Source organism: Rhinatrema bivittatum, chromosome 5 (assembly GCF_901001135.1).
Source record: "Rhinatrema bivittatum chromosome 5, aRhiBiv1.1, whole genome shotgun sequence".
In the NCBI taxonomy this organism is placed as follows: Eukaryota; Metazoa; Chordata; class Amphibia; order Gymnophiona; family Rhinatrematidae; genus Rhinatrema; species Rhinatrema bivittatum.
The window spans coordinates 125527773-125547213 of record NC_042619.1 but is presented as its reverse complement, the minus strand read 5'-3'; the positions used below and the strand labels follow the sequence as shown (position 1 = coordinate 125547213).

Below are 19441 nucleotides of genomic sequence, written 5' to 3'. Positions count from 1 at the left end.
TATATAAAAATGCAAAATAAATAAATAAAAATAAATGTGTCAAGCAGTTTACACTTTTTACAGGGAAGGAGATCTTTGTCCTTTACAGTCTTTGTGAACATTTCAGCAGCTGTCGCAGAAGGATTTTCCTTGAATCATTCCAGCAGATCCTTGTTGGATGGGTTACCCATGACCGTGGAGGGCAAGATAAGTTCTGCCAGAATTTTCATGAAATCTCCAAACCTTTGGGTATCCTCCGCTGTGAAAGAGCTTGGATCTGTGAAGCTCCATGAACCAGGTCTGATAGGTTAGAGCTACTTACAGACTTTCCCTTGTATACGAAAGTCACATTACTCTCCCAGGATGCAATGTCCTTATTCATAGCGCATGCTGATGCTATTTAACACTTTCTACAGGATGGGGTCTGGAGGGCTATTGTGCTCTAGAAATGCAGAGGTTGCTGTATCATCCTGCAGGGATAGATACAGATTTATTTTTCCTTTTTCCATTTCTCTATGTCTGTTAAACACCAGATAGCACTGTAAGCACTTCTGAATAGCGTTAGACTTTTTCATATTCAGACATAGCAGAACTTTGAAGTATACCTTTCATTTCTTCATCTAGTCTTTGAGCCGCAGTGGTTCTAATATTTTTCTCTAGAACTGAAGGACTTCTCAAGTGATCAAGCTGTTGACTAGGCACTAAATACATTTTTTCTGTGTACTGCATTAGTGCTTAGCTCAAAAGGCCTGTGATGAATGACAATGCAAAACCTAGCAAAGGCCCGATAACACCTCCCCCCCCCCCCCCCCCCCCCCGACTGCTTCACCAGCTTCTTTTCCTTTTTAAGTGGCACTCTTTTTCCCATCGATAGCAGGGCTGAATTAGCCATGCTGTCATGGGATCTGTCAATCAGGTCCGGGAGGCGGAGCTTGTCAAAGCAGAGATCAGAGCTTTGCTCTCTGCGGCTGCGCGTGTGTTCCCACGCAGGAAAGTAATGGAATCTCCTCAGTCTGTTCTTTCCATGCGCGGGATCGCATGCGGAGCTGTTCTTCTCCTCAGCATTAATATAATAAAACATGTCAAAATCAGGGTTTAAACCCTGTAATTGCGGCAAGGTAATGTCAGTCACGGATGGCCATGACCGATGTTACCGATGCCTAGGACCAGATCACAATCGGGAAGATTGTGAATTTTGCTCAAGGATGTCACCCAGAGCACTGAAGCAAAGGGCCTACAGGATTCAGGAATTTTTTGCTTCACCAGAGCCATCAGAGGCTCATTCGTCGCCTGGCCCTGCGATTTTACCGGCTCCCTCAAAAAAGAGGGCATCATCGTGGGATCCTCAATCCTCCAGTCTTGGAGGTAAGGATGTAGCAAGCTGGCAAAGGCCATCGGATTTTCAGAAATCCATAGAGCCAGAATTGCCGGCGCAGGACACACTGGCGCCAAAAATCTCGGCACATAAAAATTCTGCGCCTAAGGCGCCTTATGCGCATACAAAAGTGTTGGCGCATAACACTTTGGCACCTGGAGACGTATCGGCGCACATTTCTATGTGCATGGTGCCGAAGACAATTGTGCGCACGGCGCAGAAGATTTCTGCGAGCAGGGCGCCGAAGACATTGGTGCGCAAGGCGCCGAAGACATCTGTGCGCACAACCAAAGGAAACTCTATGCACATGGAGCCGTCGACATCTGCGCATACTGCGCCGACATCGCCTGCACGCCCGGCACCAATCACATCTATGCGCATGGCGCTGAAGACATCAGCGCCAATCACTCTTGCGCGCACAGAAATAGAAAGATATGCGCACAAGTCTAGATCCGCGCATAAATCCAGATCTGCACATAAGACACATGAGCACCCATCTCATGTATTACAAAATGAGTTGAAACGATGACGTGGACCTTCACAAGGGTCTTCTTCAGCTTCTCCACCAATAATCTCACCTTGTTCAGGTACTTCCCTTTCTTCAAGAGCTAATTCGACAGAGTTTACAATAAAACGTAGAAAACGATCAACATCTTCACGTAGAAGTCATACAGACTCATCGTCACACTATTATCATAAGCATTCACGACACTCCCACCACATAAAGTCGGCAAAGAGGAGTGCAACATGGGAAGTAAGCCCTTCGACTTCTAAATCATCTCATATACCAACTTCAAATACCTTCTCCCACAGAGAAGTAATACAAGTTGCTTTCTCTACCGCTTCTACAGATTCAGAGGATTCGAGGGAGATAATATGCGACAAAAAACAGAAAGACCATAAAGTATCCAGTACTTTACCTCAGAATACTCCAATGCACCCTAAAGCATGTGAGTCACAAGAACCAAATGATCATACCATAATGCCCCCTCATACAAAAGAGGCATTTTATCAATTGTCTCAATCCTTAGCAGGTTTTTATGAAACTCTTCAGTCATCATTCAAAATGACTAATATTGCTGATAACAGTTCTCTGGAACATAAGACGCAGACTAATAGGGAACTGTCGGTGGAGCCTCCGACATCTCCCAAAGCAAACCGACCAGTCTCACCAAATTATAAACAGGATACATCTTTTGATTCTCCTTCAGCACAAACATCCCCATCATCATCTATGGGATTCCCATCGGATCCGCAGAAACAACCTCAGGAGCCGTACTCCCCTCCAGAAGACCTTACATACCCAAAGTTTCTAGAAAAATTGAGTACAATACTGCATCTAGAGGTCCAAAAAGAAACAGACTCTAGGGTAGAAACCCTTGGTCTCCTAAAGATTTTTGATACTCCAGGGGAACCAACATCTCTTCCACCACAAGAACTCCTGCATTCAGTCTTACAGAAATCCTGGGAAACACCTTACACAATCTCAGCGGTTTCCAGGAAAACAGACATAAAATTTCGTATGAGGAAAACATCACCGTACTCTCTACCACAATTACCTCATGCTTCAATTGTAGTAGAGTCGGCGATGCAAAGATTTAAGAAAACAAAGTCGCATTCCTCATATCCACCAGGGAAAGACAACAAATATTTAGATGAGTTTGGCAGGAAGATATACCATAACTCAATGTTGAACGCTCGGATTATGCACCATCAATTCTACATGGTACAATACCTATATGAGTGCATACAAGATATAAAAGGTATGCTTTCCTTGACTGCGGATCAGATACCTCCGCCTCTTCATGACATGGAAGAGTGTTCTCGACTAGGGATGTGAATCGTTTTCCATATCGTCTTAACGATAGAAATCGTGTGGCAGGGCAAGAAAATCGTCTTAGGCACGATTTTTTAGTTAAAAAATCGTTAAAAATCGTTTTTTCCGATTAGTGCGCACTAACTCGAGTTAGTGCGCACTAACGGGAGTTAGTGCGCACTAACTGGGAGTTAGTGCGCACTAACTGAAAATGATACAATTTGACACTTTTCAGGTCAGTTAAGGTCAGTTTAGGAATGAATATGTATTCCTATTGGCTGCCCTCTTATTTATTCATGTTACCAAGTTTCCTACTGACAGTATATGGGGGATGGGAAATGGAAACAGTTGGTAGCTTGACAAAACAAGTAATGTGATCAGTCAATGTGACTAGAACTTGTGCCCTAACCCTGATACCAGGGGTATTGTGATCTTCCTGCACACAGTGCCCTATCCCTATTAATACCAGGAGTGTTGTGATCTTCCTGCACACAGTGCCCTATCCCTAATACCAGGGGTGTTGTGATCTTCCTGCACACAGTGCCCTATTCCTGATACTGGGGGTGTTGTGATCTTCCTGCACGCAGTGCCCTATTCCTGATACCGGGGGTGTTGTGATCTTCTTGCACACATCCCGATATCAGGGATAGGGCACTGCATGCAGGAAGATCACAACACTCCTGGTATTAATAGGGATAGGGCACTGCATGCAGGAAGATCACAACACTCCTGGTATTAATAGGGATAGGGCACTGCATGCAGGAAGATCACAACACCCCTGGTATCAGGGATAGGGCACTGTGTGCAGGAAGATCACAATACCCCGGAGGAGTGAGGGTCAGGCAGCTCCCCCCTGTCTGTGAAGCCAGCCTCTCACTAGTAATGCAGGGAGGGAGCTGTCTCAGACTTCACCAGCCCCCCCCCCCCCCCCTTACCCACACACCATTCACTAGCTGGGACATGGGGGAAGTCAGGAGTGAGGGTCAGGCAGCTCCCCCCTGTCTGTGAAGCCAGCCTCTCACTAGTAATGCAGGGAGGGAGCTGTCTCAGACTTCACCATCCACCCCCCCCCCCCTCACCCACACACCATTCACTAGCTGGGACATGGGGGAAGGCAGGAGTGAGGGACAGGCAGCTCCCCCCTGTCTGTGAAGCCAGCCTCTCACTAGTAATGCAGGGAGGGAGCTGTCTCAGACTTCACCATCCTCCCCCCCCCCCTCACCCACACACCATTCACTAGCTGGGACATGGGGGAAGTCAGGAGTGAGGGTCAGGCAGCTCCCCCCTGTCTGTGAAGCCAGCTTCTCACTAGTAATGCAGGGAGGGAGCTGTCTCAGACTTCACCATCCTCCCCCCCCCCCCTCAACCACACACCATTCACTAGCTGGGACATGGGGGAAGTCAGGAGTGAGGGTCAGGCAGCTCCCCCCTGTCTGCGAAGCCAGCCTCTCACTAGTAATGCAGGGAGGGAGCTGTCTCAGACTTCACCATCCTCCCCCCCCCCCCCTCAACCACACACCATTCACTAGCTGGGACATGGGGGAAGTCAGGAGTGAGGGTCAGGCAGCTCCCCCCTGTCTGTGAAGCCAGCCTCTCACTAGTAATGCAGGGAGGGAGCTGTCTCAGACTTCACCATCCTCCCCCCCCCCCCCCTCACCCACACACCATTCACTAGCTGGGACATGGGGGAAGTCAGGAGTGAGGGTCAGGCAGCTCCCCCCTGTCTGTGAAGCCAGCCTCTCACTAGTAATGCAGGGAGGGAGCTGTCTCAGACTTCACCATCCTCCCCCCCCCCCCCCCTCACCCACACACCATTCACTAGCTGGGACATGGGGGAAGTCAGGAGTGAGGGTCAGGCAGCTCCCCCCTGTCTGTGAAGCCAGCCTCTCACTAGTAATGAAGGGAGGGAGCTGTCTCAGACTTCACCATCCTCCCCCCCCCCCTCACCCACACACCATTCACTAGCTGGGACATGGGGGAAGTCAGGAGTGAGGGTCAGGCAGCTCCCCCCTGTCTGTGAAGCCAGCCTCTCACTAGTAATGCAGGGAGGGAGCTGTCTCAGACTGGTATCAGGGTTAGGGCACTGTGTGCAGGAAGATCACAACACTCCTGGTATTAATAGGGATAGGGCACTGTAAGAGATGACTGTAGTAGATTGAATAAAGATCTGATGTTTCTGCTCTCCTCACACCAAACAAAAACAACACACAAGCAGAGAAGCCCTTCTTACAAAGCTGAGCTAGTGAGTTAAGTAAGAGGAAAAGTAAACATACTGGTGCCAGTGTGGCTACTTAAAAAAATACACTTACCAACAATCAATTACATATATTTGAACTGTGTACAGTTCCAGCCAGGACCACCTTTCTAAAATGCACAGTGATTGGCAAATTCAACATGCACTAGCATTTCAGGTGCCTGCTAACAAAAATAATAAACAAACAAGTTCTAGTCACGTGAGTGCTGATCATTACATTACTTTTTTTGTCAAGCTTCCAACTGTTTCCATTTCACATCCCCCCAACCATATTGGTAACATCAATAGATAAGAGCACAGCCAGCCAATAGGAATACATACATACATATTCATTCCTAAGTGACCTTTACTGACCTGGGAAGTGTGAACACTTTGTTTCATTTTCTGTTGGTGTTCGTTAGTTTCCAGTTCCATTTCCCATCCCCCCAACCATCACCTCAGTGGTAACCTTGGTAACATCAATAGATAAGAGGGCAGCCAGCCAATAGGAACACATATTCATTCCTAACTGACCTTCAGTGACCTGGAAAGTGTTTATTTGTATCATTTTCAGTTAGTGCGCACTAAATCGAGTTAGTGCGCACTAACGGGGAGTTAGTGCACACTAACTCGAGTTAGTGCGCACTAACACGATTTAACGATTTTTAACGATAAATCGTTAGAATTTCTATTGTATCGTGTTCTATAACGATTTAAGACGATATAAACATTATCGGACGATAATTTTAATCGTTGAAAAACGATTCACATCCCTATTCTCGACACCTTTTGAGGTCGATCTATGAAGCATATGAAACATCTTCCAGGGCATCTGCAATAGCCATTGCAGCCCGCAGACTAGCATGGTTACGTTCAAGTTCGATACGTGAAGATTTGCACGAAAAACTAACAAACCTCCCATGTACAGGAGATAATCTGTTCGGAGAATGATTCCAGGACACAGTAGGTAAACTGAAGGAAGAAGCTCTAGCAGTACAATCATTAACTTCACATCCTCATTATTTGACCACACGTCGATATATGGGATCTATTCGTCAGCAATCATATGCCAGGAGACCCTACAGATAGAAACATAGAAACATAGAAACATAGAAATGACGGCAGAAGAAGACCAAACGGCCCATCCAGTCTGCCCAGCAAGCTTCACATTTTTTTCTCATACTTATCTGTTTCTCTTAGCTCTTTGGTTCTATTTCTCTTCCACCCCCACCATGAATGTAGAGAGCAGTGATGGAGCTGCAACCAAGTGAAATATCAAGCTTGATTAGTTAGGGGTAGTAGGGGTAGTAACCGCCGCAATAAGCAAGCTACACCCATGTTTATTTGTTTTACCCAGACTGTGTTATTCAGCCCTTATTGGTTGTTTTTCTTCTCCCCTGCCGTTGAAGCAGGGAGCTATGCTGGATATGCGTGTAGTATCAGTTTTTCTTCTCCCCTGCCGTTGAAGCAGAGAGCTATGCTGGATATGCGTGAAGTATCAGTTTTTCTTCTCCCCTGCGGTTGAAGCAGGATATGCATTGAAAGTGAAGTATCAGGCTTATTTGGTTTGGGGTAGTAACCGCCGTAACAAGCCAGCTACTCCCCGCTTTGTGAGTGCGAATCCTTTTTTCTTCTCCCCTGCCGTTGAAGCAGAGAGCTATGCTGGATATGCGTGAAGTATCAGTTTTTCTTCTCCCCTGCCGTTGAAGCAGAGAGCTATGCTGGATATGCGTGAAGTATCAGTTTTTCTTCTCCCCTGCCGTTGAAGCAGAGAGCTATGCGTGAAGTATCAGTTTTTCTTCTCCCCTACCGTTGAAGCAGAGAGCTATGCTGGATATGCATTGAAAGTGAAGTATCAGGCTTATTTGGTTTGGGGTAGTAACCGCCGTAACAAGCCAGCTACTCCCCACTTTGTGAGTGCGAATCCTTTTTTCCACATTTCCTCTTGCTGTTGTAGCTTAGAGTGATGTTGGAGTCACAGTAACCATGTGTATGTTTATTGAATAAGGGTATTATCTCCAGGCAGTAGCCGTCATTCTGGCGAGCCACCCACTCTTTATTGACGGCCTCTTGATTTTATGGATCCACAGTGTTTATCCCACGCCCCTTTGAAGTCCTTCACAGTTCTGGTCTTCACCACTTCCTTCGGAAGGGCATTCCAGGCATCCACCACCCTCTCCGTGAAGATCTTATCAGTCCTCTCCGTGAAGATCTTATCAGTCCTTTCATACACAGGCTTACCCTGTTTACCAGCGTCCTACTCCACAACAGAATACCTCAACCCAACATAGAGGTAAACCTCGTAACCAGAGACAGCAGGCACAATAGCCGGCTACTGCAGTAAAATCGACTCCATCTTTTTAGTTATCCAGCCACCACCACAACATCAAGCTCCACCCGGCAGGATTCATTCTTGCCTGGCAGCCTGGGAGAAGATAACATCCGATCAATGGGTTTTGGAGATAGTACGTCATGGCTACCAACTCCAATTTGTCACAAAACCCATATTACCTCACCTTTCCACTCTCAAGATTCAAGGCTTTCAACCACAATTGGGGAAGGAAATTGCTTTGCTTCGCAAACAAGCAATTCGGAAAATTTTCCCAGGGACCCAATCAAAAGGATTTTATTCCCCATACTTCTTCATACCCAAGAAATCGGGTGGACTTCGTCCCATCCTAGACCTGAGGGAATTGAACAAGTTCCTCATCAAGGAGAAATTTAAAATGGTATGGTTGAAATCAATACTTCCTCTGATTCAAACCAACGATTGGATGTGTTCCATCGACCTGAAGGATGTTTACACACACATTTCAATCCATCCGTCCTCGTGGTGTTATCTATGCTTTCGCTACGGACATCAACACTACCAGTACAAAGTTCTCCCCTTTGGACTATCGGCTACACCCAGGGTTTTCACCAAATGCATGGTAGTGGTAGTGGCTCATCTCAGACAACAAGGTATAATTATCTTTCCATATCTGGACGATTGGCTCATAATTGCCCCAATGCCAAACATCTTAGTAGATCACCTCCATCGGTGGGTTAGTGATTAGTGGGTTAGGTGGGTTAGGATTAGTGATCAATTTTCAGAAATCACACCTACAACCAACACAACAGTTACAGTTCATAGGAACATGCCTGGACACTACTTGCAACAGGGCATACCTACCCACCGACAGAATATCGCAATTCCGTCACCTTCTACATGCCTTGAACCATACTCAGAGACCTTCAGCGAGACAGGTTTTGGTAGTCCTGGGCCACATGGCAGCGGCGATTTTCACGGTTCCAAACACCAGGCTACATATGAGACGCCTGCAATGGGGACTAAAACGCCAATGGAAACAATATTCACAACCATTGACACAGAAGGTATCACTGACCACCGAAATGGGAAAAGATATAACATGGTAGCTCCTAGACTCCACCCTGTCCAAGGGTGCATTGTTCAGTTCCCCTCCTCACAACGCATTCTTAACCACAGATGCGTCTCGCAAGGGATGGGGAGCACATCTCGAGATTTACGAAACACAAAGGTTATGGACAATCTCGGAACAAAACTTGCAAATAAATTTATTGGAACTCAGAGCGATTCGAAATGCATTACAGGTGTTCCAAAACCAGCTGCAAGGAAAAAGGGTCATGATCTACATGGACAATCAAGTGGCGATGTTTTACATCAACAAACAAGTAGGGTCCGGTTCATGGTCCCTCTGCAAAGAGACCCTGATAATCTTCGAACACGCCCACCGAAATTGCATACATCTGCAGGCAACTTACCTACCAGGCGTGGCAAATACAAGAGCGGCAGGCTAAGCCGCATCTTTCATCCTCACGAATGGACACTCAACGCAGAAATAGCCCAAAACATATTCCAGCAGTGGGGGATGCCTTCGATAGATCTCTTTGCAACAGAGATCAATGTTCAAGTTCCCAAATTCTGCTTGATAAGACCAAGCCAATTTAGGATCGCCCAAGATGCCTTCCTCATCCCGGAACCCTCGCTGAACGACCTCCTGCAGTCGATCTCCTGCCGGCGCCATTTTCCGTACGAAAACGATTCGCGGCGGGAAATCGCTCCCTGACCCCCGCTGGACCTCCAGGAACTTTTGGCCAGCTTGTGGGGGGCCTCCTGACCCCCACGAGACTTGCCAAAAGTCCAGCGGGGGTCCGGAAGGACCTCCTGCCGTCCAATCGTGTTCGTCTATGGCCGCCGCCATTTTTCGGCGCCATTTTGGAAAATGGCGCCGGCTGAAGACAACAAGATTCAGGAGCAGGAGCCCGTTCCGGACCGCTGCCGTTCCGGACCGCCGCTGGACCCGCAGGTTATTTAACTCATTTGGGGGGGGTTCGGGAGGGTGGGGGATTTAATTTAAAGGGTCGGGGGTGGGTTTTAGGGGGTTTTAGTGTGCCGGCTCACGATTCTAACGATTTATAACGATAAATCGTTAGAATCTCTATTGTATTGTGTTCCATAACGGTTTAAGACGATATTAAAATTATCGGACGATAATTTTAATCGTCCTAAAACGATTCACATCCCTATAACAAGGACAATTCAAAAGTGCATAGCAGACGAAGCTCAACTGATAGTCATAGTCCTGGCCTGGCCGAGGCGACCATGATACAGTTTCCTTCTCCGACTATCCATCATGGATCCAATTCGATTACCAAATCACCAAGATCTTCTCTACCAAGATCAAGGGACTCTTCTACACCTGCTACACTCATCTGTCCACTTGACAGCGTGGAGATTGAGGGGCTCCTGTTAACAGAACAAGGAGTTTCCACCTCGGCACAATTCATCTTGTTAGAATCCAGGAAACTCTCAATGAGGAAAAATTATAGCTATAAATGGAAACGTTACTTACTCTACGTGGTGCACTTCCAAAGGTGTACCACCATTGGACTGCTCACCTGAGTTGCTCATTGATTATCTTCATACACTATATACAGCTGGGCTTGCAACCTCATCCATCAGAGTTCATCTCAGTGCCATAGGGGCATATCATAGACCAGTTCACAATATTCCTGTATTAGGGATGTGAATCGGGCTTCGGACGATTGAAAATATCGTCGATATTTTCAAAATCGTCAGAAATCAGGGGCTCCCCCAAAATGATAGGAAAACCCCACGATATTGATCGTGGGGGTTCCCTTATCATTTTGGGGGAGGGTGGGAAAAAGTCACACAAAAATAACCCCTAAACCGACTCCGACCCTTTAAAAGTAACCCCTTAGCTTCCCCCACCCTCCCGACCCCCGAAAACCTTTTTACAGGTACCTGGTGGTCCAGTGGGGGTCCCGGGAGCGATCTCCCGTTATCTCCCGCTCGGGCCAACCTCGGGCTCCCGGGCCGTCGGCTGCCACTAATCAAAATGGCGCCGATGGCCCTTTGCCCTTACCATGTGACAGGGTATCCGTGCCATTGGCCGGATCCTGTCACATGGTAGGAGCACTGGATGGCCGGCGCCATCTTGTGCTCCTACCATGTGACAGGGGCTGACCAATGGCACTGGTAGCCCCTGTGACATAGTAAGGGCAAAGGCTATCGGCGCCATTTTGGTTACTGGCAGCCGATGGCCCGAGTGCAGGAGATCGCTCCCGGACCCCCGCTGGATGACCAGGGGCTTTTGGCAAGTCTTGGGGGACCCTCCTGACCCCCACAAGACTTGCCAAAAGTCCAGTGGGGGTCCGGGAGCGACCTCCTGCACTCGGACCGTCGGCTGCCAGTATTCAAAATGGCGCCGATAGCCTTTGCCCTTACTATGTCACAAGGGCTACCGGTGCCATTGGTCAGCCCCTGTCACATGGTAGGAGCACAAGATGGCGCCAGCCATCAAGTGCTCCTACACATATATATATATATATATATATATATATATATATATATATATATATATATGGAATATATATATATATATATATATATATATATATATATTTGGTGGACATATATATATATATGGAATATATATTCTCCCCCCCCCCCCCCCAATATTTTTTTTGTGTGTCACAGAGACCATGTCTGCTTGCTTAAAGCGGAACCTGACCCTTTTAAAACTTTTAATTCAAGCCACTCTGCAGTGGAGAAAAGCTATCCTAAACACCACTTCTAGTGATTTAGTGGGGGCCATAGTGGAGTTCACACTAAATACTCTGAAAGGTAATATTCCTTTACCACAACAGCAGATAAACATCTTGAAAAGGAAACATCAAGCCATAAGGAATCTGGGTGATAAAAGCAAGTTTGCTTACCGTAAACAATGTTTCCGTAGATAGCAGGATGAATTAGCCATGTTGTCATGGGATCTGTCTATCAGGCCCGGGATATATATATATATATATATGTCCACCAAAGCTCGTGCCATATCCCTAGCTGGCCCAATGCTATGGAATTCTATGCCTACTGACTTACGCCTGGAACTGTCTCCAAAAACCTTTAAACAAAAGCTCAAGACATGGCTCTTCACAAAAGCCTACACATGATCTGCACATTTTCTTTCTCTACTCCTGTTACCCTCTCCTCTCTACCTCCTCTTTCTCTTATCCATTAAGTTTAGACACGGAAGACGACACCCCACCTTTCCTTTATCCTCTCTCCCACCTCCTTTTTACAACAGCCAACACTAGTCTCATTCCTACCTATTTCACCCTAGCTCCTTCCTTTCTATTTATAAAACTGAAGAATTTGCTGTTTTGCAGCCCTACATGTATATAATCTCTTCCCCGTACACCTTTCTCTTTTCCTCCCCTACCTAAACTCATACCCTCTCCTTCCTTTGCCCCCCCTTTACTCTCCCTTGACTCTTTTATAATTTGTAATATTATAACTACTCCATATAATATTATCATTATATATCTATTTATATTTTATAAATTGTTTTTTGTTAATGCATTTAACCGTTTTTAATGTAAAGTTTTCTCAGTTGTTTTCTTACTGTTTTATGTAAAACGCAATTGCGGATTTTGTTCTATGTACACTGACGTGATATCTCTGATGAGCGGCGGTATATAAAAACCAATAAATAAATAAATAAATAAATATTCACTTTTTATGGGGGGAGGCTGTGTTTTTTCACTGTATACCATGGTCCAGTCTGGTGGAAAGATGTTTGTCCTCAGTCTGTAACTCTCTAGGATCATAGCATTTAAATCCTCAATGAGATATCCGTATGGCTTTATGGTGGGATCCTCGTGACTTACCAGGGTCCACCTGTCTGGCTAAAACAGCGATTTGCAACTTATCTCTAGGATTCTTAAAGAGCACCATATATTTAGTATTTAAAGCTATAGTTCTGCTTGTTTTGCCTTGACAGAAAACATTTTGTACAATATATATATAATACTCAGATTTCTGTGATGCACGTATTGAGTGAAGACTTTCTCAATTTCATCACGCTTATAAGCAGGAAACATCAAAGCATCTACAATAACCATGTTTATTTTATTGGTTGGAAACAATTGATCATTATTAAAAGTATCAGGTAAAGAATCCATAAATGTAATAAAAGGATATTTACACAACATTTCTTTATATAAAGGTTAAACACAAAACAAGAAGAGGGAAGAATATATTCCCAATCAAATGTTATGAAAATTTTTTTTTCAAATTTTCATATAGGGGCGGATTTTAAGAGCCCTGCTTGCCTAAATCTGCCCAAATCCGGGCGGATTTAGGCGAGCAGGGCCCTGCGCGCCGGTAAGCCTATTTTACATAGGCCTACCGGCGCGCGCAGAGCCCCGGGACTCGCGTAAGTCCCAGGGTTTTCTGAGGGGGGCGTGTCGGGGGCGTGTCGGGGGCGGGCCTGAACCACGCGGCATTTTCGGGGCGTGTCGGGAGCATTCCGGGGGCGGGCCCGGGGGCGTGGCTACGGCCCGGGGTGGTCCGGGGGCGTGGCCGCGCCCTCCGGACCCACCCCCAGGTCGCGTCCCGGCGCGCTAGCGGCCCGCTGGCGCGCGGGGATTTACGTCTCCCTCCGGGAGGCATAAATCCCCCGACAAAGGTAAGGGGGGGGGTTTAGACAGGGCCGGGCGGGTGGGTTAGGTAGGGGAAGGGAGGGGAAGGTGAGGGGAGGGCAAAGGAAAGTTCCCTCCGAGGCCTCTCCAATTTCGGAGCGGCCTTGGAGGGAACGGGGGTAGGCTGCGCGGCTCGGCGCGCGCCGGCTATACGTAATTGATAGCCTTGCGCGCGCCGATCCAGGATTTTAGCGGATACGCGCGGCTCCGCGCGTATCTACTAAAATCCGGTGTACTTTTGTTGGCGCCTAGAGCACCAACAAAAGTACGCCAACGCGCCTTGTTTGAAAATCTACCCCTTAATAAGGAGAACGGTATCATAGAATCAAAGTGCCTATCAATTTCAATCCACTGTCTCCCGCCCACATAGGACCCCAGACAGTATCAGCTTTTATGGCACCATAAATTTTAATCACGTACCATCTCCCTTATACGATTTTATTTAATTTAATAATTTTTATTTTGTTTTCTGTTTTATTAACTATTAAGTACCTAAAATGAAGTAATATTTTAATTGTAGCCTCTAATTGCTTAAAATTCAACAAATACTTAGCTCATATATCCAGCGTATAAATGCACTATTTTGACACTGTATCAGTCCGATCAATCCGATTATTCATAAATTGTTCCCAACACGGACCATGTTTCGGCTAAAGTAGCCTTCATCAGTGGGATATTTTTAATCGAACACTGTCACTACACCAAAACCTCTTTGTATCACCACAACCTTCTGCGGAACCAAATAGTTCTCAAAGAAAGCATCCTTGCAGACGTGAGTTTATAAATGGCGCTTTAGCCATTTATTTTTCATAACATTTGATTGGGAATATATTCTTCCCTCTCCTTGTTTTGTGTTTATATATTGGGAGAGGAGTTGGCTTCTGTGTTGTGATTTATATAAAGGTTGCCAGCAACTATAGCACCACACAATATTATTAGGCATGTCAGTCAACACACATCACGTGTGCTCTAATAGCTTTTTAACAAAGAAGCGTTTGCCGCTATTTGATGGTCCAGCATGAAAAACAGTGCCTCCAGCGTACATACACAACGTCAATATCCATAGGGCAGCATATTAAAACCCTCTTTTATCACCCTTTTATCGTATTTGTTTCTATGAAGTTCCAGGGAGGAAGACTCAGAACTAATGTCAGGAAGTATTTCTTCACGGAGAGGGTGGTGGATGCCTGGAATGCCCTTCCGAAGGAAGTGGTGAAGACCAGAACTGTGAAGGACTTCAAAGGGGCGTGGGATAAACACTGTGGATGCATAAAGTCAAGAGGCCGTCAATAAAGAGTGGGTGGCTCGCCAGAATGACGGCTACTGCCTGGAGATAATACCCTTATTCAATACACATACACATGGTTACTGTGACTCCAACATCGCTCTAAGCTTCAACAGCAAGAGGAAATGTGGAAAAAAGGATTTGCACTTACAAAGCGGGGAGTAGCTGGCTTGTTACGGCGGTTACTACCCCAAACCAAATACGCCTGATACTTCACTTTCAATGCATATCCAGCATAGCTCTCTGCTTCAACGGCAGGGGAGAAGAAAAACTGATACTTCACGCATATCCAGCATAGCTCTCTGCTTCAACGGTAGGGAGAAGAAAAACTGATACTTCACGCATATCCAGCATAGCTCTCTGCTTCAACGGCAGGGGAGAAGAAAAACTGATACTTCACGCATATCCAGCATAGCTCTCTGCTTCAACGGCAGGGGAGAAGAAAAACTGATACTTCACGCATATCCAGCATAGCTCTCTGCTTCAACGGCAGGGGAGAAGAAAAACTGATACTTCTCGCATATCAAGCATAGCTCTCTGCTTCAATGGCAGGGGAGAAGAAAAACTGATACTTCACGCATATCCAGCATAGCTCCCTGCTTCAACGGCAGGGGAGAAGAAAAACTGATACTTCACGCATATCCAGCATAGCTCCCTGCTTCAACGGCAGGGGAGAAGAAAAACTGATACTTCACGCATATCCAGCATAGCTCTCTGCTTCAACGGCAGGGGAGAAGAAAAACTGATACTTCACGCATATCCAGCATAGCTCCCTGCTTCAACGGCAGGGGAGAAGAAAAACTGATACTTCACGCATATCCATCATAGCTCTCTGCTTCAATGGCAGGGGAGAAGAAAAAAGGATTCGCACTCACAAAGCGGGGAGTAGCTGGCTTGTTACGGCGGTTACTACCCCAAACCAAATAAGCCTGATACTTCACTTTCAATGCATATCCAGCATAGCTCTCTGCTTCAACAGCAGGGGAGAAGAAAAACTGATACTTCACGCATATCCAGCATAGCTCTCTGCTTCAACGGCAGGGGAGAAGAAAAACTGATACTTCACGCATATCCAGCATAGCTCTCTGCTTCAACGGCAGGGGAGAAGAAAAACTGATACTACACGCATATCCAGCATAGCTCCCTGCTTCAATGGCAGGGGAGAAGAAAAACAACCAATAAGGGCTGAATAACATAGTCTGGGTAAAACAAATAAGCATGGGTGTAGCTTGCTTATTGCGACGGTTACTTCCCCTACTACCCCTAACTAATCAAGCTTGATATTTCACTTGGATGCAGCTCCATCACTGCTCTCTACATTAATGGTGGGGGTGGAAGGGAAATAGAACCAAAGAGCTAAGAGTAACAGATAAGTATGAGAAAAAAATGTGTGAAGCTTGCTGGGCAGACTGGATGGGCTGTTTGGTCTTCTTCTGCCGTCATTTCTATGTTTCTATGTTTCTATGTATACAACTCTTTGTGTTTTCTTAAGTAGGCCAGTCTCTATCGACCAGGTCTTTTTGTTTCTTATGATACTGGATTGTTGTACCTCTATCTTTTTAGAACTATTGTCCTCAGCCTCAGGTTTATAGTCAAAGACAAGATCTTTCAAACTAGTGAAATTGATCTTTTTACAATTTTCTACATTTAGGGGCAGATTTTCAAAGGTTTACGCGTGTAAGATACGCGCGTTACCCCCGAAAAGCTGCCCCTTCCACCCCCTGCACGCGCCAAGCCTATCTTGCATAGGGTCAGCGGTGCGCGCAAGCCCCAGGATGCGCGTAAGTCCTGGGGCTTTCCTGGGGGGCGTGTTGGGGGCATGTCGGGGGCGTGTCGTGGCCGGCGCATCATCGGGGGCGTTCTGGGGGTGGGGCCACGGGCGTGTTTCCAGCCCAGGGGCGTTCTGGGGGCATGGCTGCGGCCTCTGGACGCCTTGGGCTGGCATAACTTGTAAAATAAAGGTGGGGGGGGGAATTAGTTAGGGCTGGGGTGGGTCAGATAGGGGAAGGGAGGGGAAGGTGGGGGGGGGGGACCGGAAGGAAAGTTTCCTCTGAGGTCGCTTCAATATCGGAGCGGTCTTGGAGGGAATGGAGGATGGCTGTGCGGCTCGGCGCACACAGGCTGCTGATTTTGTGCAGCCTTGCACACGCCGACCCTGTATTTTATAACATGCGCGTGGCAGCGTGCGTATGTTATAAAATCGGGAGTAGATTTGTTCGCGCCGGGTTGCATGGACAAATCTACTCCCGCGTGCACCTTTTAAATTCTACCCCTTAGTGTAATCCCTTTCACTTTCATATACGTCTTTCCGCTTGACAGTTTGTAGCCATATGTTTTGGACCCAGCCGATACAAACTCTGTGATATGCTCATCTGCAGGTATCTCGCCCGTCAGCTCACCTAAATAATCTCCCAAAGGGGGGTCACTGTCACCCTCATGACTCACAAATATCATAGAATCTGTATCATGGTACAGACTAGAGGTGTGAATCGTGTGATCGATCGTCTTAACGATCGATTTTGGCTGGGGGGGGGAGGGAAATCTTATCGTCGTGTTTTGTTTTTTTTTTTTTAATTGTTAAAAATCGGGGGAGGGCGGGAAAACCGGCACACCAAAAAAAACCCTAAAACCCACCCCGAACCTTTAAAACAAATCCCCCACCCTCCCGAACCCCCCCAAAATATTTTAAATTACCTGGGGTCCAGTGGGGGGGTCCCGACGCGATCTCCAGCTCTCTGGCCACGGCTGCATTGAGAAATGGTGCCGTGGCCCTTTGCCCTTATCATGTGACAGGGCAAAGGTAGCGCCGGCGCCATTTTGGTTCCTGGCTCCCGACGTCACGCGTGCAGGATATCGCCCCCGGACCCCCAGGGACCCCCAGGGACTTTTGGCCAGCTTGGGGGGGGCCTCCTGACCCCCACAAGACTTGCCAAAAGTCCAGCGGGGGTCCGGGAGCGACCTCCTGCACGCGGGCCATATTGCCAATCTTCAAAATGGCGCCGGCGCTACCTTTGCCCTCACTATGTCATACGGGCTGATATGCAGCCTACTGGGTAACTAAATAAAGAGCAGAATTGCTTGTTGATGGTTTGTTTTGGAGATAAACCTGCTTGTTATCTTAATATCCTACATGGAAATTTGCCTTATAGGATTATCATGATGTTCTGTGTAGACTATATTGCAAAAGAACCCCTCCCAGAGTAGTTATGTGGAAAATGGTGGCTTAGCCAGATAAGGCTGTCCCTGAATATACCTGCATAACATTATCCAGGTAAAGTTACCATGATAACTTTAGGACAATGATGTTCTTGACCAGACTTAACTTGGATAAGTTTATCCGGGTAGCACTGAATATCAGCGCTATCCAGATACATTTTGACACACCTGCAAACACCTCCACCCATCCTGTGTTGTTTTTTTTTATCTGGATACATTTAACCCAGGTAATAACTTATCTGGTAAATGTGTCCACAGAGCAGGACTAATTATTATTTCCACTTCATTTGTCATTAACAAATACATTTTTTGTTCCAAAGTATGTTTTTTCTTTTGAGTCTGAATATACTTCACATATGGACTTTGCATGATCAGAATATTTCTGTAATTTCTGTTTTCCAGGCAAAATAAATAATAAGTTTGAATTCAATGCAGAATGCTTGAGCAGCCTAAACTTTTACGTAGACCTCTTCCGCCAAAGCTTCTTCCTCCACTACCTCCTTCTACATCCAGGCAGACTAACCATATAGGTAAGCAGCCAAAGTGACACAACATTTTGGTGAAGTGATTGTTAATGGTATTATAAGATCTTAAACATTAATGCAGCCGAACATTGCTATGGACTTTGGAAGTAGATTCACTCATGTCCGAATGTCAAGTAAACATGTCTTCAGTCTTTCTCTAACTTCCATTGCACCTTCACTGATTGTCAAATTATTTGTTGTACTACTGGGGGGAATGGTGTGGGTTTTGTTGTCTAATAATGTTTGACTTAATTGGTGTAAAATTTGAGAAATTCCAGGTTAACAACAGCCTGGGAAAAAACCCTCAGAGCTTCCTAGTTTCGGGTGGTCCTAGCCTCCCACACTTACAGCAAGCAAGATATTGTCAGAATATCTTTAAAACTGAAAAACAAGTGTAAGTTAAACCATCAAAAATACTTTAGTGCCACTTGAAAACTGTGACTTTAATGAGAACATTGCTTGCAGTAATTAGGATTTTATAAATAATATAAAGTGAATAAAGAGCCCACGACTCCATTGCGGGAGTGGGCACAGTGGGGGCGGGGAAGGCAAAGCAGGATGGGTTCGGGGGGCGGGGAGTAGGGCTTGGCCTGCCGGGCGTTCCCCTGGTTGAAAAGGGGATGCGCGGCTCCAGCAGCCCCCTTTTCGACCAGGCAACGCCGGCGCAGGTTCTTGTGCCTTGATCCTCAGTTTTACCTTCGCTGCTTGCTTCTACTTCGCGCGGCCATTCTGTTTCTTCCTGTGTGCCTGCTCTGATTTCGAGCGGCTGCCCTCGGCGCTGCTTCTCTCCCCCTCCCTACTGAGGTTTTCGTCGCGACTTCCCTTTACCTACGCTGCTGCGCGCGCCTCCTTTACAAAACTTGCTGCTTCACTACCCACGCCGGCACATGTGTGGATCGGCGGTGCACTGCCGATTCGGAGTCCGACAAAACAAAGCTTCCTTTGCAGGAGGGAAGGGAAAAGCAGTGCGCCTGCTTGTGGATCTTCATCC

The 19441-nt window shown here is 46.6% G+C and overlaps 1 protein-coding gene across 2 annotated transcripts in view; it reads left to right on the top strand.

The window, feature by feature from the left end:
- LRRC63 (leucine rich repeat containing 63) overlaps positions 1-19441 on the top strand; it is a 149678-nt gene that overhangs the window by 15488 nt on the left and 114749 nt on the right. Inside the window, exon 2 of one of the 2 annotated variants that reach the window (XM_029601724.1) lies at positions 18329-18456. In XM_029601724.1, the coding sequence (XP_029457584.1) occupies positions 18363-18456 (94 nt within the window). In that variant the 5' untranslated portion in view covers positions 18329-18362. Of the gene's footprint in view, positions 1-18328; positions 18457-19441 lie in introns of those variants that run through there. The other variant, XM_029601722.1, reaches the window with a different exon arrangement.